At 51.7% G+C, this 24,903-nt stretch overlaps 1 protein-coding gene across 7 annotated transcripts in view; it reads right to left on the bottom strand.

Moving 5' to 3' along the window:
* VRK3 (VRK serine/threonine kinase 3) overlaps window positions 1–24,903 on the bottom strand; it is a 33,087-nt gene that overhangs the window by 742 nt on the left and 7,442 nt on the right. For 2 of the 7 annotated variants that reach the window (XM_047077577.1, XM_047077576.1), the window contains exons 6-14: window positions 24,047–24,241; window positions 18,263–18,327; window positions 16,618–16,684; window positions 15,653–15,737; window positions 15,271–15,376; window positions 13,735–13,827; window positions 12,111–12,243; window positions 10,896–11,016; window positions 5,115–5,942 (exon numbers count right to left, since the gene is read on the bottom strand). In XM_047077577.1, the coding sequence (XP_046933533.1) occupies window positions 5,471–5,942; window positions 10,896–11,016; window positions 12,111–12,243; window positions 13,735–13,827; window positions 15,271–15,376; window positions 15,653–15,737; window positions 16,618–16,684; window positions 18,263–18,327; window positions 24,047–24,241 (1,337 nt within the window). In that variant the 3' untranslated portion in view covers window positions 5,115–5,470. Of the gene's footprint in view, window positions 1–2,039; window positions 2,189–3,064; window positions 3,124–5,112; window positions 5,943–10,895; window positions 11,017–12,110; window positions 12,244–13,734; window positions 13,828–15,270; window positions 15,377–15,652; window positions 15,738–16,617; window positions 16,685–18,262; window positions 18,328–24,046; window positions 24,242–24,903 lie in introns of those variants that run through there. The other 5 variants (XM_047077579.1, XM_047077578.1, XM_047077582.1 and 2 more) reach the window with 4 other exon arrangements.

Raw genomic sequence — 24,903 nt, 5'->3', positions numbered from 1 at the left:
CAAGCCCCATGTCGGGCTTTGCACTGATAGTGCAGAGCCTGCTTCGGATTCTCTGTCTCCCTGCCCCTCTGCCCCCCAAAATAAACATTAAAGATGAAGGGAAAGCGTGTTTCAGACTGTGAGAATGGCAAGTACAAAGGTCCTGAGGTGGGATCAAGCTTGGCTTGGTTTAGAATCTGAGGGGAGGACAGTGTGGCTGGCACAGAGTGGACTTGGGGGGTCAGCCACGCAGGCCAAGGCAAGGAGCTGCCATAAAGCAAGAGGTGAGATGATCTTCAAATTATTCCAAGGTCACCAGGCTCTTTGATTAGCATCCCCTGATTAAGTCCCTAAGTAAGGGACAAACCTGCTACTTACTCAGTTTCAGACCCAAAACATGATGACCCCGGAAGGGGCTGTTGGGTTTCCAGTTTTTGTGGGGTTTTTTTTGATGTTTCATTTATTTTTGAGAGACAGAGAGAGAGGGAAAGAGAGAGACAGAGTGCAAGTGGGGGAGGGGCAGAGAGAGAGGGAGACCCAGAATCCGAAGCGGGCTCCAGGCTCTGAGCTGCGAGCACACAGCCCAACGCGGGAGACCGGCAACCGCCTGGAGGGACAGGGTGGGTGGGCGAGGGGTGCGGGAGGGTAGAGGGGCCACGGGGACAGCTAGGGGTATGGCGCATCTGTGTAATGAGCTGGAGTGACAGGCAGCGGGCAAGCTCCATGGGTGGTCAAGGTCATGCCTTTGCTTTCGCAGGGACTCTGTGGTGGGGGCCGGCTGTGCCTCGTGGGGTGCTGCGTGGTGCCCCCAGCCTCTACCCACTCGATGCTGGGGGCACCCTTTCCCCAGTTGTGACAACGAAAAGTGTCCCCAGATACCCCCTACGGGCAACATGGCCTCCCTCTGAGGACCGCTGACTTAGACACACACTGAACTTTGATTTCGGGCAGCCACAAAGACAGACGTTACAGCTCCACGGACAGGGCACGGCCTCGGGGAAGCCTCTCTTCAGAACACGTCCATACGGCCTTGCCAGAATTAACTGTCGGGTGAACTTAGTATCATTTTGACCTTCCCCGAAGTTCTGTGCACTCCCACCCAGGGCTAATGGGAGTGTAGACAGGTACAGCCCCGCTACAGAGGATCCAGTTCTCGCAAAAGAAGAACCCCATTCACAGGCACGCGTGCACACCCCAGCGAGGCCTGTGCACGCAGATGTTCAAGGCAACGTGGCTTGTAAAACAGAAACCAAGCAAATGCCAGCCACTGGTCATAAAGAGTATCCTTCTGGGGCGCCTGGGTGACTCGGTTGGTTGAGGTCTGACTCTTGATTTTGGCTCAGGTCATGATCTCACGGTTCATGAGTTTGAGCCCCAAGTTGGGCTCTGCGCTGACGCACGGAACCTGCTTGGGATTCTTTCTCTCTCTCCCTGCCCCTCCCCCACTTATTCTCTCTCTTTCTCTCAAAATAAATAAATAAACTTAAAAAAAAAAAAAAAAGAGTATCCTTGCAATCCACAATGGAATATGGTGCCTCCATAAACAAGGTCATGGGTGTTCTGTGCTGACAGAGGAGGGCCGTGAGACAGACCGAGAAGTGCAGGGCAAAGTGCATCACTGGGAACAGAACCAGCGAGGTTTGTGATGGGGGCGGGGGGGGGGGGCAGGTGGCGCCAACCCACAGGACAGCAGAGGCTACAGGTGGATGGAGAGAGGGATAGAGAAACAGAGGGATGAAGAAAGAGACAGAAAGATGGAGAGATGAGGACGTGTTGACTCTGTTTTCCCGGCCTTGAATCCAGTCATGCCTACAGCTTCCCCCTTGGAATTTTCTAGCCACAAGAGCCAATCAATTGGCCCTTTTCCTTCGAGCCAATTTGAGCCAGGTTTCTGCTATGTGCGATTCCCCGAGGGCTGGATGGTTCAAGAACCCTGTGGAAAAATCCAGCATCTAACTGGGAGGTCGGCCCTGATGGAAACCTTAAATGGCATCTGGGAAGCAGGGCTGGCGAAGGTGAGGGAGGGGGAAGACTCACAAACTGCTCCTACCGGAACCCACCTATGGTATCATCTGGAGGTCCAGGGGGTCGTAGGCTGACAGCCGCAGATCCTGCAGCAGGGCTTCTAGATTGTTCCTCAGCATGGTGTAGGGCGGCTTCTCGTCGTACTTCAGGGCCATCACCACCTTCAGGTACTCCTGCAGGGTCTCTGCGGTCAAGACACCCCCCACCATAGGAGAGACCTGAGAGGGGCCTCCAACTCAGAGCCAGGGGGGCTGTGCCCAGTCTCCACCACGGTGCCCATTTGCTCAGTGCTTCCTCTGTGCCTGCAACCGCCTTAGGCACTTAGATTAAAAAAGATTTTTGGGGGGGGGAGGGGCGCCTGGGTGGCTCAGTCAGTTGGGCATCCACTTCGGCTCAGGTCATGACAGCTCAGAGCCTGCAGCCTGCGTCGGATTCTGTGTCTCCCTCTGTCTCTTCCCCTCCCCCTGCTTGTGCTCTCTCTCCCTCAAAAATAAATAAAAACATAATTTTTTTTTTTTTTTAAATGAGCCCTTACAGAGCTGGAGGGGACAAGTTATCCATTTCTTTCGGCCTCATGTTTAAATTTTTTTTTTTAACGTTTATTTATTTTTGAGACAGAGAGAGACAGAGCATGAACGGGGGAGGGTCAGAGATAGAGGGAGACACAGAATCTGAAACAGGCTCCAGGCTCTGAGCTGTCAGCACAGAGCCTGACACGGGGCTCGAACCCACGAACCATGAGATCATGACCTGAGCCGAAGTCAGCGCTTAACCGACTGAGCCACCCAGGCGCCCCTTGGCCTCATGTTCAGAGAGCAATGCAGTTCTACAGAAGCGACACTAGGAAAAAAAAGAAAAACAAAGACACAGCCTAAAACTCCAGTAATGGGGACTGAATTTTGGGGGGAAGGTTTTTTGTTTTTCTAGAACAGGCACGTATGCACACGCAGCTTGGAAAACTCAAAGAAAGAAAGGTGTGTGAGGGGACAACAGCCGGATGGACCCAGGCCACCTGGTCCCGCCATGGCCCCCAACTGTTCCTTCCCTCTTCAGGACATACCTGAGGGACTGATCCAGCGACTGCACTGTCCCACGAGGGCCTCCGGGTTGTCAAGAAACCTGACAGGACAGAGGTGTATGCAAGAGGTCTTTTAGGGAGGTGAGAGCAAATTTTTTTTTTTTTTTAAGTTTATTTATTTATTTTGAGAGAGAGAGAGAGAGAAGAAGAAGAAGTGGGGGAGGGGCAGAGAGAGGGAGAGAGAATCCCAGGCAGGCTCTGTGATGTCAGCGCAGAGGCCCGATGCAGGCCTCGAACTCACAGACCACGACATCATGATCTGAGCTGAGATCGAGAGTCGGATGCTTCACTGACTGAGCCACCTGGGCTCCCCAGGAGAGCCAATTTTTAAAACAGAAAGTCTAGGGGCACCTGGGTGGCTCAGTCGGTTAAGCGTCCAACCCCAGATTTTGGCTCAGGTCATGATCTTGTGGTTTGTGAGTTCAAGACCCACACCGGGCTCCACGCTGGCATCATGGAGCCTGCTTGGGATTCTCTCTCTCTCTCTCTCTCTCTCTCTCTCTCTCTCTCTCTCTCTGCCCCTCCCCAGCTCACTCTCTAAGTAAATAAACTTTAAAAAAATAAAAAATAAGTAAAACAGAATGTCTACTAGATGTACAGTAGACTCTTGTTAATTGTGGTAGTTATGCCCTGTAGCGTGGCCTCAAATACGGAATTAGTGAATTCTAAACCATGCTTCTAGGGGAAACGTAGTATCACGTTCCTGCAAGGTTCTGGTTACAATGTTTTTATAAACTGATCATTACTTAATTTTGTCTTAGGTGTGTTTGTGCTTAAAGATACTATGTTTGGGGCACCTGGGTGGCTCAGTCGGTCAAGCGACCAACTTCAGCTCAGGTCACGATCTCACAGTTGGTGGGTTCGAGCCCCACGTCGGGCTCTGTGCTGACAGCTCAGAGCTTGGAGCCTGCTTGGGATTCTGTGTCTCCCTCTCTCTCTGCCCCTCCCCTGCTCGTGCTCTGTCTCTCTCTCTCTCTCAAAGGCAAATAAACATTAAAAAACCTTTTTAAAAAAAAAGATAGCATGTTTACTATAATGTTTACTTAATCACATTGAGCTCACAGCCAACTATTTTCTCTGTAAGGCACATCCCAGCCTTCTTGCACCTAGGAACACTAGACAGCTCTTTAGCACCATGCATGGGGCCTTTTTTTTTTTTTTTTTTTGAGAGAGAGAAACAAGAGTACAAACAGGGGAGGGGCAGAGAGAGAGGGAGACACAGAATTCAAAGAAGGCTCCAGGCTTTGGGCTGTCAGCACAGAGCCTGATGCAGGGCTCGAGCTCATGAACTGCAAGATCATGACCCGAACAGAAGTCAGACGCTTAGCCACCATTTTAAACTGCAAAAGCGTAGGGGGCGCCTGGGTGGCTCGGTCTGTTGAGCATCCAACTTCGGCTCAGGTCATGATCTCACAGTTTCTGAGTTCAAGCCCCGCATCAGGCTGGCTGCTGTCAGCACAGAGCCTGCTTCGGATCCTCTGTCCCTCTCTCTCTCTGCCCCTCCCCCGGCTTGCACTCTCTCTCAAAAATGATTAAACCTTAAAAAAAGTAATAGCAAAATCATCAACAAGAACATCTGGAAAATGGGCGTTAAACAGATTCCATGAAGGACCCCTGTATATCCTGAGATCTGGAATGAGAAGGCAGAGCATCACCTCGTTTGAGCTCAGCTGGGCCTGTGTGCATCAGACAACTCAAAATTGTCTCCACTCTGCGTGTGTCTGAGGAGGCCTGGGAAGCACTGTGAGTGCTGATTCTGGGGTGACACATGCATTTTAGTGAGCAGGTGAATTCACAAATATGGTATCTGTGACTAATGAGGACTACCTTTCTTTCTATAAACACACACGTGTACTTGTAAACACACACACACACACACACACACACACACACACACACACCCTCTTGGACTACTCAAGAAAAACAAATTCATCCAATTCAGGGTGCCTGGGTGGCTTAGTCGGTTAAGCATCTGACTCCTGGTTTAGGCTGAGGTCAGGATCTCAGTTTGTGAGATCGAGCCCTGTGTCGGGCTCTGTTTGATTCTCTCTCTGCCCCTCTCCTGCTTGTGTGCGCATGCACTCCTGCTCTCCCAAAGTAAGTAAATACGCATAAAAAAAAAAAAAAAAAAGAAATTCATCTACCTTCTTTGCTCCATTCTCACTTGGAATCTCCACTATCCACCCAGTGCCTGGGGGTGCTGTCCTTGCCTCCCTCAACCGCAGGCCGAAGTCCCCAAGCTCCACCCTCTTGCTCCCCAACCCTCTCTGTCCCATCCCCTTTCTGGTCCAGTTCAGGCCTTATCCTACCTCCTTGGACCTCAGCTTCCTGCACATTCCCCACATGGCCCTACAGAGTTTCTCTGCCCAGAACGGACTCTGTCCCTTCCTACTCACAGCCCTCAGGGGACTCCCCAGGGCCCTGGGGGAAAACCCCTGGCACACAAGGCCGCCAGCCCCTGTGGCCTTGTCTCTCTGGCTTCCTTCCTCCCTCCCATCTCACACGCCAGCAGCACCAAATGCCTTCTACTCCCCTAACTAGGTCAAGCATCCGTGCCCATCTCCTGGCCTCAGCATGTTGCTTCCTCTGCCCTGGACAGCTTTCTCCTAGCTTGACCCCTGGCCGCGGCTGCTCTCCCTTCAGGACACTGCTTGAGGGCTGGTCTCCTGGAAGTCTCCCATGGCCCCTCCAGGCAGAGAAAACAGATCCCGCCCGATGGCCTGTGTGCTCTGTGCGTAGTCCACGGACGCCCCAAGGCACTGTCAGGACACAGGAAGGGCTGGGTCTGAACTTCGTGTCTCCTGGCATCCTCAGGACGTGTGTGGCGAATGGCTGAGTGATGGCACCAAAGTCTGTGCCCCTAGGATGTTGTAAATTGTATAAGTGACTCTACCACTGGCTGTCGGTGTCCGTGGGACGTCCTTGCCCAGACAGCGCCCTTAAGAGCAGGGAACGAATTCGACCAGCACCTGTGCTTTCCCAGAAAGGGACTTGCACACCAGAAAGCCTTGAGGAATCAAAACGTCTCTTTTTCTTTCCCTCATTCATTCCATCCTGAACTAGAATGTACAAAAACTGAATAAATGTTGAACGAACGGAAAAAGGCCATGCACACCAGTAGGGCGCCCTAGAGGCCGGTAGGTTCCAAAAATGTGCATGTGGCAACATCGCCCCCTCGTGGTCCTTTTTGTCACTGCCTCGAATCACGGGACAGGGGCTGGGTGGAGCGTCTATAATGAGCACATCACCATCAGCACCACCCCCTGCTGAGATTCTTGATGTTTCAGACCTTCCCTCTGTGTTGTGGTCAGGCTCCGGGGCTGGGGAATGAACTCATACTTAAATCACGGATGTTAAAATTATTACTAGGACCTATTTTATTTAAAAATGTTTATTTTGAGAATAAGAGAGAGTGTGCACGAGCACACGAGCAGGGGAGGAGCAGAGAGAGATACGGAGAGAGAGAATCCCAAGTTTGCAGAGCCCGACACGGGGCTCGCTCCCATGAACTGTGAGATTGTGACCCGAGCCGAAATCAAGAGTCAGATGCTCAACCAACTGAGCCATCCAGGCGCCCCTTGGACCTATTTTCTTTACTCTGGACCAATTTGGCAAGTGCAGAGCCTTCTAGAGAAGCATATCCCGTTCACTGATTATCTCTTGTGAAGGGGAAGGTGGCAGAGATGTGAAAAGGGGGATAGGGCTGTTCTGGGGAGTTAGAGGAAGTAGTGGATTCGGAGAATCCAGAATTCGACCCAGTGGAGCCTCAGTGGGTGGTTTCACTGGCGACAGGCAGTGCCCTCAGCTGATTCACATCTGGGTCTCCGGCATTTCCCTGGCACAAAAATGCCGCCAGGAGACAGGTTCTAAGTGGATGAATAGGTCATGTATGAGCTCTCCTATCTGTCGAGAAATCTCGCCTCCCCTTGCCTGCCTGGGAAAGCCCTCTGCTCTGTACAGACTGGGTCAGGAATCTCTTGGGTAAAGGCACCCAGTGGCCTGAGGCCGGGTAACGTGCCTCCCCTCTGCTCCCACAATGCTCCTGGGGCTGCCTCTACCTCCTTCCTGCCCGTGTCTCCTCCCAGCCTGGGAATCCCCCCACGGCTGGGGCCGCGTCTGCCTGACCTGTCTGTCCACGCTGAAGCCCAGGCCTGTGAATGAAGGCTCACGCGTTCTTTCCTTATTCGTTCATTCCACAACTATTTCATGAGTGCCCATGATGCGTCAGGGGCCATTCTGTGAGCAACACAGTGACAAAGAGAGCTGGTGTGGCCCCTGCCCTCACAGAAATGGGACTAAAGGTGGCACCGTGGAGGAGTCTCCGGCTGCCGTCCACTGTCCCTTCTCCCATTCAAGGGCAGGACCCCAAGGGTCAGCAGCCCTAGGCTACAGACGTTTTCCAGCCCCCACTGCAGCTTGGGTGGCTATGCGACCAAGGGATGCATGCCACTCCCAGGCCTGCCCTGTAAGAGCAGCGAGAGACGGTGACCAGCAGAGTTAGCGCCAGAAAAGGATATGTGGACGTTGAAGGGCGCCAAGGTGCCGTTACTGAGAGGGAAGTAATCTTCCTCGTCCGAACCATCTTGTTTTGGGATCTCCTGGTAAGAGCAGCTCAGCCTTGTCTTTAACACGACAGAAACGCGCAAAGGAGCTGTTCATAGGCCTCAGGCACACGTAACGCCTTGGCAGTTGGGCCGTATGCTCCTACTAGCTGTGTTCCTAAATTCTGCGACTCGCTTTCCCCTGGCTTCATTTCAAGAATGGAAAGCTACTAGAAAACTAGAGTGTAAGGGCAAAAATACACTCCAAGAAAACAGGGCAAGGGGCTCATGTTCTGGAGGGTTCTGAGGCTGCCTTCTGATGCACAGATTGCCTGTGAAAGCCTAGGAGCCAGGGGCCTCTCTTTCCCTGTCTCTCCCTCCTCCTGCAGAGACGTCAAGGGCACATAAGCGCCCTTATATGCCAAAATGAGACATCCTCCTTGCCTCACTACCCTTCCGGAGGCGACTCACCTGTCACCACTGTCATGAGACCTGCCTGGCCATTAAATCTAAAGGAGCAGTGAGTGCCCACAGCCACGCTCAGGGCTCCAACCTGATGGCCCCAACCAGTCTGGCCTGTGACATGCTGTGTGCTTTACTCATTTATCTCTTTACTGTTTTGTCTCCCCCACTAGGGTGTGAGTTCCCTGAAGGCAGGGATGTTTGGCTCAGTTATTCCTGTATCCCCAGGGACTAGAGCAGAGTGTGGTGCGTAGACGGTGCTCAGTAAGTCTCTGTTCAGGGGCACCTGGGTGACTCAATCGGTTGAGTGTCCAACTCCGGCTCAGGTTATGATCTCACAGTTCGTGGGTTCAATCTCTGCATTGGGTTCTGTGCTCTCAGTGCGGAGCCTGCTTCGGTTCCCGTCTCCCTCTCTCTGTGCCCCTCCCTCACTTGCTCTCTCTCTCAAAAAGAAATAGACATTAAAAAAAATTATAATAAGGGGCGCCTGGGTGGCTCAGTCGGTTAAGCGTCCGACTTCAGCTCAGGTCACAATCTCGCGGTCCGTGAGTTCGAGCCCCGCGTTGGGCTCTGGGCTGATGGCTCAGAGCCTGGAGCCTGCTTCCGATTCTGTGTCTCCCTCTCTCTCTGCCCCTTCCTTGTTCATGCTCTGTCTCTCTCTGTCTCAAAAATAAATAAACATTAAAAAAAAATTAAAAAAAAATTATAATAAATATCTGTTGAGTGAAGAAAGGCTGCATCCCCGTGCCAACATTCCATCCTCCCACACGGCTTTGAGGTGAAAGAAACTTCTCTGGAGTCGAATGGCCTGGGTGTGAGTCTAAGCACCTCTACTTAGTAGCTGTGTGACCAGGGCTGATTACCTAAGCTCTCTGTGTCTCAATCATAAGACAGCTTACCTCAGAGTTGTTCTGAGGATGACACAGGGAAACAATGGGCACAGAGCCTGGCATAGACAAGTGTTATGATAAATGTTCGCCTCGAATAGAGGTCATCAGGTAGGAGCGGGCCAACGTGACAGGGGCAGATCCCTTCCTCTGAGCATGCACAAGCAGGAAGCCTGATGCAGTGGGGGTGAGAGAAGCCCCCCACCCCCAGGGGGGGAGTGTTTAAGTAGAAACCTGAGGGAATATAAGATTCAGGGCACGGTACCATTTGTGCCAATTAAATGCACACCCAACAGTGACATCACATATTTTTCAAGGATACATATACATCCAGACAAATTCACGAGTAGCATTTGGAGGCAGTGAATTAGCAACGTAGCTCAAGTTAAAAAACACAGCAGTAAGTGAAAGGAAGCAAGAAACAGAATGAAATTCAGAGCTCGGTACCATTTATGCAAATTAGATACGGTCGTCATACATCATTCAAGGTTGCAGACCTATCTACACAAACATATTGAGAAGCAGTAGTCAGAAAGAGTCAACTCAGTACACATGTGACAATGCGGTTAAAATTGAAGAACACAGTGCTGAGTGAAAAATGCCAAAAACATGAGATTTAGAGCAGAATACCATTTATGCAAGTCAAACACACACACAATACCACCACCATCATGCAAGTTTTAGGAAACAAATACAGTTAAGCAAACATCTGTAGAACATATAGTAAGTATGGTTGAGTGGGTGTCCATGGTTGAAAAAGATAGTGGGGGATATAAAAGGGAAAAAATAGAACGAGAGAGAGTCTCAACGTGAACCAGTAACACAGCACATTAAGAACTGAGGAGCACAAAAGGACTCAGTGCTGTTCCCTAGAGTTTTCCCTCTTTCCACTAGGCACACTTCCCCTGGGCAATCTTTCTCTCCCAGGGCTTCTAGTGACAACTTCTGAGATACCAATGAGGTCTGAATCTCTGTTTACACTTCACTCCTGCCCTTCAGACATGGATGGCCAAACCATCTTCTAGGTGGGCCCTCCAGGATGACTCCTAGGCAACTCTCACCACCCCCAGTCTATCTATACCAGGGCTTGAATCCTAACCTCTGGACCTTCAGGGCTTTCCTGTGTCCAGCTGTCTACTGTCCTTGGTGCTGAGGACCAAAGTGCTCCCTTCCCTCGGAGCCCAAATGCCGGCTGTCCATGGTACTGAATCTCACACAGCCACGTTTCCCAGCTAGTCTCCCGCTGTCCTTGGTGCTGAAGACCAAAGTGCCAGTGCTCACTTCCCTTCGAGCCCAGCTGCCCGTGTCTGCCTGCGGTCCTCGGTACTGAACCTCACATGGCCCCACTTCCCTCTGCATCCAGCGACTCTACCCCCTTCACCGCTGCCCTTGGTGCTGAATGCCTAAACCAGAACACGCAGGATCTGGGGGTTTTACAAGCAGAGGGTGGGGAGAGGAGGTATGGACACCGGTGGCCGGTGTAGCCAGACGCTGAGGCAGAGTCCAGGCGTAACTGCTCAGGCTTTCCATTTGTATGAATGAGTCATGGTGCCCTGTGCATAGTGGGCATTTTCTACAGGTCAGGCTCTGTGCTGAGCGCTGTGTAGCTGACTCCCCTGAATCCTTCCACAGACCCTGCTAAGATCTCATCCCACGGAGGATACTGAGGCTTGTGAAGGTTAGGCTGCCCACCCTACACCCTGCAGCGGGGAGGCTGGCGTCTCACCACAGGCAACATGGCTCCAGAGCCCACGCTCCTGTCTGCTGGAATGAATGCTAGAGGACACCCCCGAGAGCTGCAGAGGCCTTGACTCTGTGGGACACTGCTTCCCCTTCCTTTTTGTTCCCTGGTGGGTTCTGAGCTTCTGCCCCACCTGTGGGGGTGCCAGGCCAGTGCTGGCTTCTGCTGACCCCTAGACTCACTTCTGTTTCAGCTTCATGATCTTTTCGGTGTTGGGAAGGCAGTTTGTCCATGGCAGGATCCCGTACAGCCACTTCAGCAAACAGTAGCCCAGGGTCTGGAGGTCGCTGCGGCGGAAGGGCCCTGGGAAGGGAGGGCAAGAGGCGGCAGCTCAGTCCAAATGCTCTACTCCCTGACAGATCCACCCGCTTCCTTTCTCTCTCTGACTGAACCTTGCCCTCATGGACTCAACCATCTAAGCACACGAGCTTTAGTCTGTTCACTTTTCATTTGCCTGCTCTCGCGCTGTGACGAGTCTCTTACTCTCGTTCACTCTCTCAGCCATCCTTACCATCCCCGCTCTCACTAGCTTACTCCCTCATCTCTTGTCTTTCATTCATTCACTGAGTCCTCGGCTCTGTGTACCAGGCCCCATTACACCTTCTTAAATCCCAGACAAGAGTTTGGTTGGGTCCCAGCCCTTGACAGTCTAATGGGGACACAGTACAGTGTGGGATTACCTGAGCTGCAGGGGAAGCAGGACAGGGTGAGAGGGAGCCCAGAAGGATGGGCAATGAACCCAGCCTCAATAGAGGAGGTAAGGGAGACTGTCTGATTTATTTTTATTATGTTTCAGACAACAATTTTTGTAAACACTGGGAGTTGACTGTACCAGACCTTCCGATATTGGAAGCACAGGGACCACCCCTTTCTTGGGGGAGGTCAGTCTGGTGGGAAGACACAGGCAGGCACATGGATGGCCATGACATCAAGGGATTTGGGACAGAGAGGCTGAGACCTCCTCAAGGAATCTTCTCCTCAAAGTACTTTCTTTTTACTTATTCTGTACATTTTCCTTGGATAATCTCATTCCTCTCCCAGGGCTTCAGCTGACAGCTCCTGAGATACTGCTGATATCTGGGTCTCTGTCCAGACTTACTCCTGAGCTCCAGACTCTTGGGCAACTCTCATGTTCTAAGCCGAAACCAGATCTCGAACCTGAACCTCTGAAACTCTGGGGCCTCCTTGTGTCCAGCTACTCGCTGCTGTCATTGGTGCTGAACGGCTGCCCTACAACTCCCTGATACAGCCCATCCATGGTTCCAAATCCCCATTATGGCTCCCTTAGTGTGACTCCTGTGTCTGGCCACCTGCTGTCTGTGGCTGTGAAAACCCAGAACTGCCCTTATATGAGAAGTGTACCTCCATGGTCCCGAACCCCTTCTCCAGACCCTTACCACATCCCTTGTGCAGGTCAAGGCTAATGAACTCAAGGTCCCCCTCATGTGGGCTCCTGCTGCCTTCCACATTGGCCACGTGTTTGCCACCGGGGGCATAGCGGAAGGTGAAACCAAAGCCTCCCAGCATCACCTGGGTGGACATGGAGAGAAGCCATTCAGTTTGGAAGTTATGAGCTTGGATTCTTAAGTCAGAGACTTCAATCACAGGTGCAATTTGAAACAAGTGCATGCCGAGCAGTACAGACGGGTGTGAAATGAAAAGAACCCAAACTGACCATCCCCCGTTTCCAACCCACGCCCAGAAGGAATGACTAATAATCGTCTCTTATGCATTGTTTCAAATAGCTTTCTTTGAATACCTGGTAAACACACGGATGCAGAAGGGGCTCTAGTTTTCCACAAAGGGAAATTATACCTCTTGTTGACATCATTATACCTCTTGTTGGACACCTGGTTTTTGCATGTTTTTAAAGTGGGCTGCACACCTAGTACAGAGCCCAATGCGGTGCTTGAACTCACGACCCTGAGATCAAGACCAGAAGTGAGATCAACAGTCAGATGCTTAACTGACTGAACCACCCAGGCGCTCCCCCGCAACAGCTTTTTGCATTTTAATGTTTATTTATTTTTGAGAGAGAGAGACACACACAGAGTGCGACTGGGAGAAGGCCAGAGAGGGAGACACAGAATCCGAAGCACGCTCCAGGCTCTGAGCTGTCAGCACAGACCCCGATGCAGGGCTTGAACTCATGAACTGCGAGATCACGACCTGAGCCAAAGTCAGATACTTAACGGACTGAGCCACCCAGGTGCCCTGTTTTTGGCATTTTAGTAGTAGTTCCGGGTATTAAAATCTGGAGCCAGATAGACCCCCACTCAGCTGTGCCTGAAGCCAGCGAGGTTCTGGCTTTTTCCACTCAGTGGGCCACAATTTGCAACACCCCTTAAACATTTTCTTTTTAAAGCCATGTTAAATCAGGTTTCTGTCATTTGCAACTGAAAAAGTAATTAGAATTTACTTTAAAAGGTTTTTTAATCAGCACCCCTACCAGGAGTGTATACTTAAGGTTCTCCCTCTTTACTATCACAATCAGTGCTGTCAGAAACATTTTGTACATATATCTTTGCAGAGGACTGTGAGTATACATATAGGACACATTCCTAACTGGTGGATCAGAAAAACATACCCATTTAAAATTCTGACTATATCCAAACTGCCTTCCAGAAAGGTTGGCCAATTCCCACTTCCAGCAGTATATAAAGAATTTGTTTCCTTACATCCTTATCAGCAACAGATAACCATTCTTTTAAGTTTTGTCTACTCTTAAAATAGGATGTTTTAATTTTCATTTCTATGACTATTGACATTATTTAGGGAGGTTGAGCCTCTTTTCACATACTTAACCAACCTGTGGGTTTCTTTTTCTATGAACTGCTTTTCCTATCTGTTTTTCATTGTTCTACTAAGTTGCTTATCTCTTCTTATTTATTCAAAGGAACCCTTTACATATGACAGACAATTCTTTATCTGTAATAAGCATGGTGAAATACATGGATGTTTTGAGACAGATGAGACACTGAGCCCAGAGAGCCCCTAGGGTGGAGGGGACCTAGCTATTACCTGGCTCAGGTCCTCTGGATTAACAAAGATGTTCTCAGCTGTCACATTTCCATGGACGTACTCATTCTCATGGAGGAACTCCAGGGCATCCAGCTGGGGGAAGAAAGACAGCCTCTCCATGAGTAGCTTGACTAACACAAAGAGGTTCTGAGGCAAAGCCCAGTGAAGGAATCTCCACTTAGGCCTAGGGTCAGAGGCGCTACTTGTGGTTGGAAGGGGAAAGACTGTTTAAGCCTAATTCTGAGTGAAGCATTAGGAAGCCCCATCTGCCAACACACCCAAGCATGTCTTGTTTTTTTGTTTTTTTTTAAGTTCTTAAAATTTTTTAGTAATCTCTATACCCAGCGCGGGGCTTGAACTCACAACCCTGAGATCAAGGGTTTTGTGCTCCACTGATTGAGCCAGCCCAGGTGCCCCGCAATTTGCATTTCTTATGTCCAGCTCTGACTTCTCTACTCAACTCTAGACCCATACACTGAACTGCCTGGGTGGTAGTTACATCCTGAATATATCCCCAAGCCCACCTTGACCCCAAGGCTTACCTTTCCACTAGGTTCTGCTTGTTCTGCAAACTCTCTGTCCCTACAGCCCATCTTCTTCTCAGGCCCTGTCCGCTCGTGCCAACCTCGCCCGGTCTCCTCGCCCCACCACTCCATCCCCACACGGGCCACAGGGCTTTTCTGCACGCAGAGCTGATCCTGCTCCTCCCTTGCTCCCGATCCTCCTATGGCTCCCTAGTGCCCTCAGGAAAGAGTCCCAGGTCCTCAGCTTGGTGTTCTGAATGATCTGGTCGCTACCGACCTCTCCACATCAAGCCCGCCTTGTCTACCCCTTCCCCCTCTACATGTCACACTGAAGACACACTGAGCATGTAGACCTTCAGGACTCTTAATATGTCACTCCCTGGCCACTTCCACCTCTCTGGCAATTTAAAGTGGGTCCTCTTATCCTCCATCATAGCAGAGGGACATTTCTATTCAGAGGACGTTTGCGGCTTGTGAAACTGTTCACTTTAAGATCATCCTCTCCCACTAGACATAACAACCATGTCTGTGCTACTCCCAGCCCCTGGGATGGTGTCGGACACCCAGCAGGGACCTGATAAATATTTAATGAAAGGATGGATGGATGAGGGAATGAGTGAATGAATGAATGAATGAATGAAGAAACAAATGCCTTCTGCTCTCTCCTATACAAGCCTCTGCCCAAGCTGTATCCTTGGCCTGGAATATTCTCTTCACGGATCTCCACTCCCACTCCACCTGGCACCTTGCTATTTCCCACTCGTGGCTTCTACCAGGAAGCCCGGCTGAGCCTCCCTTTTTAAGGCTGGGGCCCCTTCTTCCACCCCTCACCTGGGAACGCTCGTCACTCTGGTTCTAATGGCCTAGTGCCCACCTGTGCCTGTCAAGCACTAGCCCCCGGTGTCTAGCAGAGGGAGACACGGGTTGAATGTGTCAATGAACAGGCCAACTGGTAATCTAGGACCTAGTGCGCCATCCCCTGGATGGGAGCCAGCAACTTCTAGGTACATACCAGCCGGCAGGCCATCTGGAACACAGACCTCACCGACATTATATGCTTTGGGTTGTCATCCAGGACCGACTGAAGGCTCCTCCCCAGGGTGGGAAACACCAAGAACCTGGAAGATAGGAGTATCCCAGGAGGTGGGAGAGATGACCGGGCAGAGGGGCAGAATCCAGGCCACCAAGGAGGGACCGTGGCTGGGTGGCCACAAGGTCCCGGTCCTGGGCAAGATCAAGGGTTCCTGATTGGTAGGGGATCAGCGTGGCTCAACGCTGTGGAGAAAGAAGCAACTGGCTGGCCACTGGCTCCGGGGGTCCCAGCCATGCCTGGTCACGTGACGGGGAGAGAAAGAACAGGACCAGTGAGGTGGCTGGCACGTGAAGTGACTCACCTGTACCTGTCCTGGTGAATGCCAAAACCGACACAGGTGGGGATGGCCAGGAGGGGGGTCGAGTTCAGCTTCTTCCACTTGTGCACTGTGGGAGGCAGGGAACTGAGAAGTTAGAGTCCACCTGGTCCCGGGCCCGCAGCCCGTTCTCAGAGCGGAAGCAGAGACAGTACTCCCAGCCAGAGACACCACCTCTGCGAGTGGGTGACAGCAGGGTGGGGACAGGGTGGGCATCGCTGACCTCGGGCTGTCGTCTGTATCTGCGGGTGACAGGGGGTGAACGAGGCGGAAAGCACATACAAATCTGGAGCGGGAGGCCTCAGAACAACAGAGTAACCTCTGGATTCACACGTGTGACTAGTAAGATCAGGAAACGTCTCCGCTGGTCCTGGCATCGTTGGATGCCTGCCCACCTTCCAGCATCTCAGTTGGGTGATACAGATCCAGGGGTGTGCTGGCCAGGGGGGGGGGACAGCCCTGAGCTGCAGTGTTTGCCAACTTGCGTGGTGTAAACACTTCCCACCGTGGCCGATTTCGGGCCACTGATCTGTCGTGACAGAATGTGTGGCTGGAAGGGATGCCAGCACGCCATCGCGCGGTGTTTTCACCGAGCAGGCACAATGGCTGTAAACAACCCCGAGAGTATAGGTCACAGACAATGTAGACAAGTAATTAGGAAGTGATGAGTTCTGAGTATCTGAATATTTACTACTGTTCTTAATACAATTTAGTTGATTGTAGGCTGATGTGATCGATTTTAAGTAATGACTACGTTGAGCAACTGGCCGTGGTACTTCTGATAATTCAACACTAGGCTCTCCAGGCCCACGGTGTCTGTCCTCTGAGGCCCAAGGCCCAAGGGGTGATGGGGCGCAACTGGGCCCCTTCCCACACCTTCAGGGGGAAGTTAGTTGCTCTGACCAAGAATTCACCGTTCTCTCCCCCTTGTCCATTTCCCTGCAGAATACCTTGCAAAGGCTTGGCCGCCCGCTGGAAGAAGTTCTGCTCAATGAACAAGCGCCCATCCTTGGCATCCTAGTCGGGAACGGCAGGGGGAAAGGTGTCACAATGCAAGCTCTTAGACAAGGGCTTCAAGGACATTACTGGCCAGGTATCACCCCAGGTTAGTGCCAGCACAACCATCACCAAGTCCCCCACTTCAGAACCAAATCCCCTAGGGTGCTGCATGTGAACATGTCATTTCCATTGCCCAGATTTCTTTTATGATAGGATCCACAAGTTTCCCTAGACATGTGGCCTTCAGCTAAAAACAACATTTCCCAGCCTCCCTGGCAGTGAGGAATGACCATGTGACCAAGTTCTGGCCAATGGAGATGTAAGCAGAAGAGATGTGGGCAACTTTCAGGTTATGCCCTCAAAGGGCTGGGCAGGCTCTCCCTTTTCGCTTCTGTTCCAGTTGGCTGGAATGCAGAGGAGATGGTGGGAGCTGAGGCAGCCATCTCAGCCCATGTGGAGCCGCCCATGTTGGAGTAACGAGAGAGAAAGTGGGCTCCCCTGTTCATGGAACCACAGTGATAGCCCTGGACTACTGCCCCAGACTTTTACGTGAATAAAGTAAACTATTACCTTTGCTGAAGCCATTAATAATATCGGATCATTTTTTCTACAATGCAAACTGAGTATTTTAATTAAACACAACTAGTACAGCTGGGTTCTTAAGAGCACAGGGCTAAAGAGCTAGGTTCAAAGCTCAGCTCTGCCATTCATTCATTCTTTCTACAGAGCACCTATTATGTGCTGAGTACTCTACTGGCATTGGAGATACAGCAGTGAAGAAAGCAACTTGCATGCTGGTTGCCCCTGGGCCAGTGATGAGTCCCCATTATCTCACCTATTAAATGGGGAAACAGAGTAACCAGCTCACAGGCTTGCTTGTGAGACTCTTAACCCAGGGTCAGGCATGGAACAGGCTCTTGACGAACAGGGGCTATTACTCATCTGTGAGCCTGGCTCCGGAGTCCTCGCTCTGAACCACTCACACAGTCTCTGTCTAGGGCCAGGGGAAGGCACCCGGACTGGCTGCCACAGTATTCTGGGGGGGGCGGGGGGGGGGGTAAGGGTGAGAAAATCTGAATAAATGAAGGGAAGACAATAAAAGTCACCTACAATCCCAGCTTTCAGAGAAGACGAGGCTACTAACCAAGACGATACCCTTTTATCAGATTTCACGGACTCCTCAGTGCAAGGACCCCATCAGATTGCTTCTCTGATGGACTCCAACATCTGGCACAGTGAAATACAGTGGGTGCTCAACAAATACATGCTATGAGGCAGACAGGTAGTGGGCAAGTGGGCCACACAATGTGGGTACTAGTGGCTTCACTGCAAGGGTGAGGACACTCAGCCCCTCCAGACTGCACAGCCCAACAGCACCGGAACCAGGGCTCAGGGAGAACTTGACTGCAGCTTCCCGGGTCCCCTGTGATAAAGAACCTGAGGCTGGAGGGAGATGTGCCCCACCCAAGGTCCCACTGCCCCCTGCAGGCTAAGGTGGAGCTCTCCTGCCTGTGCCAGCCCTCAGAGGGGGCTTGGAGGTCAGTGGTGCCCAAGCCCCAGGCCCTCCCCTTGTGACTGCCCCCCAGGGACACTCACTAGTTTAAGTGAGAATCTTTGTTTCTGCGGACTTGACTTGCAGGTGAAGGTGGAGACAGGCTCGGCTGTGGGTGGACAAAACGAACAAGGTTATGATCACCAGGGAAAGTGAAAGTCATAGTCCTGAAACTTCTCAGTGAAGAGCAAGCAACACTTCCACTTGTCAAGTGCATTCTTGGCTTTCAAGACCTGTTCCTTCCTAGGTCTTGGAAAAGTTCTTTTTTTTTCTCCTTTCTCTCTGCTAATATTCAGCTACACAAAAAGGGTTATTACCAAGCAGGCCTGACTTCTGTCTTGGAAAGGCTTGCTTGCAAGGGTGGTCCATGGCTGGTGTCTGGATACTTGGATTTCAGGAGGGTTCCAGCATCACTGAACCAAGCAGAGGGGCCCCCTGTGCCCAAGCTATTATGCTGAACATCTGCTTTCCTTCTGGGAGTCTAGAACGTTGGTACGTTCCAGGCAGAGTGTGCCTAAGTGACCAGCTACCAATAAAAACCTGAGGTATGAGATGCCTGGGTGGCTCAGTTGGTTGAGCGTCTGAGTTTAGCTCAGGTCATGATCTCGTGATTTGTGAGTTTAAGCCCCCACATCAGGCTCACTGCTGTCAGCGCAGAGCCTGCTTCAGATCCTCTGTCTCTCTGCCCCTCCCTTGCTCATGCTCTCTATCAAAAATAAATACATATGAAGAAAAAAAAAAACTGGGTGCTGGGTCTCTCAGGAGCGTCCCTGGTAGACAACACTTCACGTGTGTTATCACACTTCTTTGTGCATCCTCCGGGAGCCCCTGGGGAAGGGACTCTCAGAAGATTGTGCTGGTCTCCCCTCAGATGTCACTCCGTGGGCCTTTCCCCTCCCTTGACTGTGCTCTGTGTTCTTTTGCTGAAATGCATTGTGGCCCAACTATGTGCCGAGGCCTGTGGGTCCTCCTTGTGAATACCTGAGCCTGGGGGGGTGGTCCTGGGGATCCCCAATACACCAGATATTTGCATTTGTCGACACATATGGGTGAGTACCATGGGACGGATGAAGCCTTGTCCCAGCCCCATCCCCACCCGGGGAAGTGCCGTCACAGGTTGACTTCTGCCCCTCGGGGTCCTCTGAGCTGCAATCCCGGGGCTGCCCAGATCCAATGGCTGATCTAGCCCTGCCGGCTCAACATGGAACCGTGCTGAACGACCACTTCCGCTCCCGAGTCCCCATGGGGCCATCTGAGCCTATCGCTGGGGGGTGGGGGGGTGGGGGCACCATCCACATCCTTCCTCCTCTCTTCCTCATAAACACCCTGCCTGCTTGTCCCATGCTGCTCAAGGATAAACCCCGTGCTAAGTGTCGGCTTTACACGCACGGTCTCCCTTTAACGGTCTCAGGACAGCCCCGGAAGGTCTACTATGTTATGATTACTGCTGCTGCCGCCATTGTTGTTAGTGCCACCTGCCGGAGGAGAGGAGAACTGCGGGTCAGAGAGGCCAAGAGAGGCTACTCGCAGGGCAATCAACTCTCTGTGTGACTCTACGGGAGGTGCTAGACTTCTCTGGGCCTCCATTCCCATGCCTGTGAAATAGGAGTGATGAAGCCCGTCCCCAGGATTGGATACAAGGGCTCAGGTGGCCCAGCAGGAATGAGCACGGCAGTAGCTGAGCGCATACCATACATTTGAAGCTAGCTGCATCCTTCACATGCACCGCTCAGAGAACCCACTCAGCCCCGGAGCCCGGCACCAAGCCAGGCTCATCACGAGTGCTCAACATCATCTGGGGCCCATAAACCAACACACTGTTGTCCATTCCCGAGGCTCTCTGTGCCCTCCTCCACCCTTTCAAGTCCTTGCTGCCCCTTGCTCAGCCAGATTGGTGCTGTCCAAGGTGTGGAAATAAGGGAGGTGACAGTTACCCAGAAGCCATCCTTGCCCTCATGAAGCTCCAGCCAGAGCAGGGGGGGAGTCCAGGGTTTACAGAACCCAGGACCGAGGGTGACCCGAGCCAAGCCTAAGAGAGGGAAATGTGGGGGGGGGGGGCTCAGATCTCTGGGGAAAGGGGGGTCCTTTCCACCTGTGAGAAGGGGGCTTGGGGAGATCACCAACGGGTGTCTGGAGCTGGCTGTGGCACCTCTCAGGCATGCTAACAGTACCCAGCTCACAGAGTTCCCACACAGACGGGTGACACGTATGCTCCTGACGCTCAGAAGCAGGCAGGGACAGTTGGCAATTTCAGTGCGATCTCAGGCACTACTCGGCAGATTATGAGGGGCTTTTTCTCTTGAGCTCATCTATGTGGCCCTCATGCCAACAGCCCGCAGAGCCAGCTGGCGATTCCCATTATAGAGGGGAGCCCACAGGGGCCCAGGAAGGGCAATGAGCTTGGCCACTGGCCCCTGCAGAGCCAGGCTATCAATCCAGGGCTCCAGACTCTGGGACGTGGGGAGACCCCTGCCTGATGCAGACCTGATACATGGAGAGCATGCAGACAAGAGCATAGCAGGCAAACAGGTGGAAGCTCCCAGCTGCCAGATGTTGCACCTGGAGCAAGAAAGTTGGTCTGGGATCCAGCATAACCAGAACGAACCGACTGAGCCACCCAGGCGCCCCACAAGAGTTCTTACAGAGAAGGGGGTTAGGGAAGGTATAACTAGAGAAAGCGGGGGAAGGCATGGGCGTGATGGAAGCAGAGAGGAGCTTGATACACCTTGAAGCTGAAGGAAGGGCTATGAGCCCAGGAACACGGGCGCCTCTAGAAGCCCGAAAATGCAAGGAAACAGGCCCCTCTCCACCCCCAGAGCCTCCAAAAGACTCGTGAGACTGATTTTGGACTTCTGACCTCCACGCCTGTAAGAGAACAAATGAGTGCTGTCTCAAGCCACTAAGTTTGTGGTAATTGTTACGGTGGCCACAGAAAACTGACACAAGCCCCAAATCTCCGTCCACAAGGGCACAGACCCAGAGGGTAGTCCTGAACTTGAGCCCAGGCTACTTTTCACAAGCACAGCGCCGTGAGCAGCTGCGGGGATTTATGTGGTGACCCGATACTGGTTCTCCCAAATTGTTCCAGGGAGATGGGGAGGGTGACGTTAGAACTCAGGAACTGACAAAGGAAAAGGGTGGCCACTCATAGGGCTGTATGAATAAGGGAATAAGATTGGGGGGGGTGCCTAGGCGGCTCAGTCAGTTGTGCGTCTGACTTTGGCTCAGGTCATGATCTCATGGTTCATGAGTTCGAACCCCACATTGGGCTCTCTGCTGTCAGTGCAGAGCCTGCTTCAGATCCTCTGTCCACCTCTCTCTTTGTCCCTCCATCATTCTCTGTCTCTCAAAAAAAAGGGGGGGGGGAAATGCAAGCTGGTGCAGCTACTCTGGAAAACAGTATGGAGTTTCCTCAAAAAACTAAAAATAGAACTACCCTACGACCCAGCAACTGCACAACTAGGCATTTATCCACAGGATACAGGTGTGCCGTTTCGAAGGGACACATGCACCCCATGTTTATAGCAGCACTATCAACAATAGCCAAAGTATGGAAAGAGCCCTAATGTCCATCGATGGATGAATGGATAAAGATGTGGTATATATATACAATGGAGTATTACTCAGCAATCAAAAAGAATGAAATCTTGCCATTTGCAACTACGTGGATGGAAGTGGAGGATATTATGCTAAGTGAAATTAGTCAGAGAAAGACAAATATCGTATGACTTCACTCATAGGAGGACTTTACAAGACAAAACAGACGAACATAAGGGAAGGGAAGCAAAAATAATATAAAAACAGGGAGGGGGACAAAACAGAAGAGACTCATAAATCTGGAGAACAAACTGAGGGTTCCTGGAGAGGTTGTGGGAGGGGGGGATGGGCTAAATGGGGAAGGGGCATCAAGGAACCTACTCCTGAAATCACTGTTGCACTATATGCTAATTTGGAGGTACATTTTTAAAAATTAAAAATAAAATTAAAAAAAAAAAGATGAGCTGATTGGTGTGATGAACTTAGAGCGGGGCCCACAGTGAGCTAAGAGTGTCAGCTGCTGTACTAAAAATTGCAATTCTCGGGGTGCCTGGGGGGCTCAGTCAGTTAAGCTTCTGACTCTTGACTTTGGCTCAGGTCCTAATCTCATGGTTCATGAGCTCAAGCCCTGCGTCAGGCTCTGTGCTGAGCATCGGAGCCTGCTTGCTCATCTAGGAAATGGGGCAGCGACAGTGCTGACATCCATTATGAGTTAGCAAGTACGAAGCAAACACACGTCCATGTGAAAACGTGTGCGCAGATGCTCACAGCAGCACTAGTCACCAGGGCCAAGTGTGGAAACAATGCACACGTGCACCGATCCATAACATGAAGAAACCAGATGTGGTATGTGCACACCCTGGAATACTATTCAGGCGCAAGGCAGAATGAAGTTCTGACACGTGCTACGATGTGGATGGACCTTGAAAACATCACGCTGAGGGACAGCATATAGACACAAAAGGCCATGATGTAGTGTATCACTGCATTTATCAGAAATATCCAGAACAGAGAAACCCAGACAGACAGAGCAGATTAGTGGTTGCCTGAGGCTGGGAGGAGGGGTGTGGGGAGTGGGTGCTTTGGTACAGGGCTTCCATTAGGGGTGATGGGAATGTTCTGGAACTAGATACACATGATGGCTGTGTAGCATGATGAATGGACTACAACTCACTTAATAGTAGACTTTAAAATCGTCATTTTGATGAAAGGTCAACCTCATTTGACAAAATAACAACACCCCCCACCCCCAAAATCATATAAAGCACTTGGAACACGGCGCGGCCTTGAATAGGCACTCAGTAAACATTAGGTTGATTAATACCAATCAGTGCACAGTTTTTGTTTTCTTCATTGTAACAAGGTATCTGACTTCCTTTTTTTTTTTTGAGAGCGAGCGAGAGAGAGTGCATGAGCAGGGGAAAGGGGCAGAGGGAGAGAGAGAATCTTAAAGCAGGCTCCTCGCCCAGAGTGGAGCCCGACACAGGGCTCAATCTCATGACTGTGCAATCATGACCTGAACTGAAATCAAGAGTCAGACGCTTAACTGACTGAGCCACCAGGGCGCCCTGGACTTCTTTTTTTAACCTTTGACTACTGCCAGCTTCCAAGCCCGGCCCTGCCTCTTCCGCTCCCCGCTCCACATCTGGGCAGGCTGATAAGAAAGCCAGGGGCTCCCTTCTGTGGTGCTGGTGGGAGAGGCGAATCACATGAGGCCCTGGCCCCTGTGCGGGGAACCCTCGCCCGGGCCTCACCCTTTAACCAAACAAAAACCCCGATCAGGCACCTTTCCTTCCTGGTTCAGAGAGGTTCAGAGCCGCTCTCAAGCAATTAGCCTTTTGCATTCTCTTGGTCTGTGTCACTCTTAACAATCGAACCAAATTGTTTTTTTTTGGGGGGGGGGGGGTTCCATGCTATCTCTGCAGGGTTGATAGAACACTCATCATCGTCCTCATCATTCACCCTCACTGGGTCTGCGCTCCCATATGACAGAGGTGGACATGGAACGGGAGGGGGGTGCCTTGTTACACAGGGCACAGAATTCCCAGTTGGCCACGGTCCCCAGATGTCCCCATCACCTTTTAGCCTCCTGAACACGCTTACTCTACCTGCCCAGCTCCTGCAGGTGGGTAGGTTTGCAATCCCAAGTCTAAGAGAAAGCTGTCTAGAGGCAGGTGGGCAGCTGGGATATGGCTTTCATTTCCATTCTCGGAAAGGGGGTCCCCACCCCTTGCCCTGACTCAGAGATGCCCCTGCCAGACCCAGAACCCGCCGGCCAGTGGACAGCATACCTTTATAGAGAATGCCCTGGCTGTCCCTGGTCTGGAGGGATCCCAGTTTCCAGTGTCGCCCATTCTTGTCTGTCACCACCGTCCCTGTGGGCAAAGCCTCAAGCGAGGTTGTCACCCGGCTCCGCTTCAGGGTCTGAGGGCTTTGCCTGGTTGCCTGTGGGCTGCTTTTGGGGGTTGGGGGTCTGCTCCAGGACCCTGCAGGAAGATAGTCAGAATAAGGAAAAAGCAGCAACAGGAGAGACAAGTTGGATGGGTAATGGGACAATGCTCATCATAGGGTTCATTTGTTCATTTGTTCTTTCAACAAATGCTTCCTGGGACCTTTCATGAGTCAGGCCCTTGTGCGACAAAGCTGGGGACCCGGACACGAGTCAGACCTGGGCCCTTCCCTCAGGAGCCCCTAATTTGGTGGGGGAGTCTCATCTGGACACCGTCGGTCAGAACTGAGTCCGTAACAGGACAATACAGAGGGATGAGAGAGAGAAACTGATACCGCCTAGAGAAGTCAAGAGAGGCTTCCTGGAGGAGGGGATGTTTGAGTTGGGTCTTGTTGGATGAAGAGAAGTTTACTGAGGGGAAAAAAGACCTTCCAGACATTCGACCACAAATATCCTGAAACAGGACCTGGCCACCCTGTGCTGAATATAAAGAGGCAGAAATTTGTTAGACAGAGGCCCTGCCCTTGAGAGGCTCCCAGACTGGCAAGAGAATGGGGGGCAATGGTGAGGAGAGAGACAACGACACAAGAAGAGATATTATCTACTCCATTCTTCCCACCCACCATCCACCCAGGGCGTCGAATGGCAAGAGGCAGAGGGGCCTGGAGACAACAAGGGACAGAGGGGAGGCACTGGGGG

This window comes from Lynx rufus, unplaced genomic scaffold (assembly GCF_022079265.1).
Source record: "Lynx rufus isolate CCGP_SWC_20201006 ecotype Redwood Valley unplaced genomic scaffold, mLynRuf1.p SCAF_16, whole genome shotgun sequence".
In the NCBI taxonomy this organism is placed as follows: domain Eukaryota; kingdom Metazoa; phylum Chordata; class Mammalia; order Carnivora; family Felidae; genus Lynx; species Lynx rufus.
This window is presented reverse-complemented; position numbering and strand designations above follow the sequence as displayed.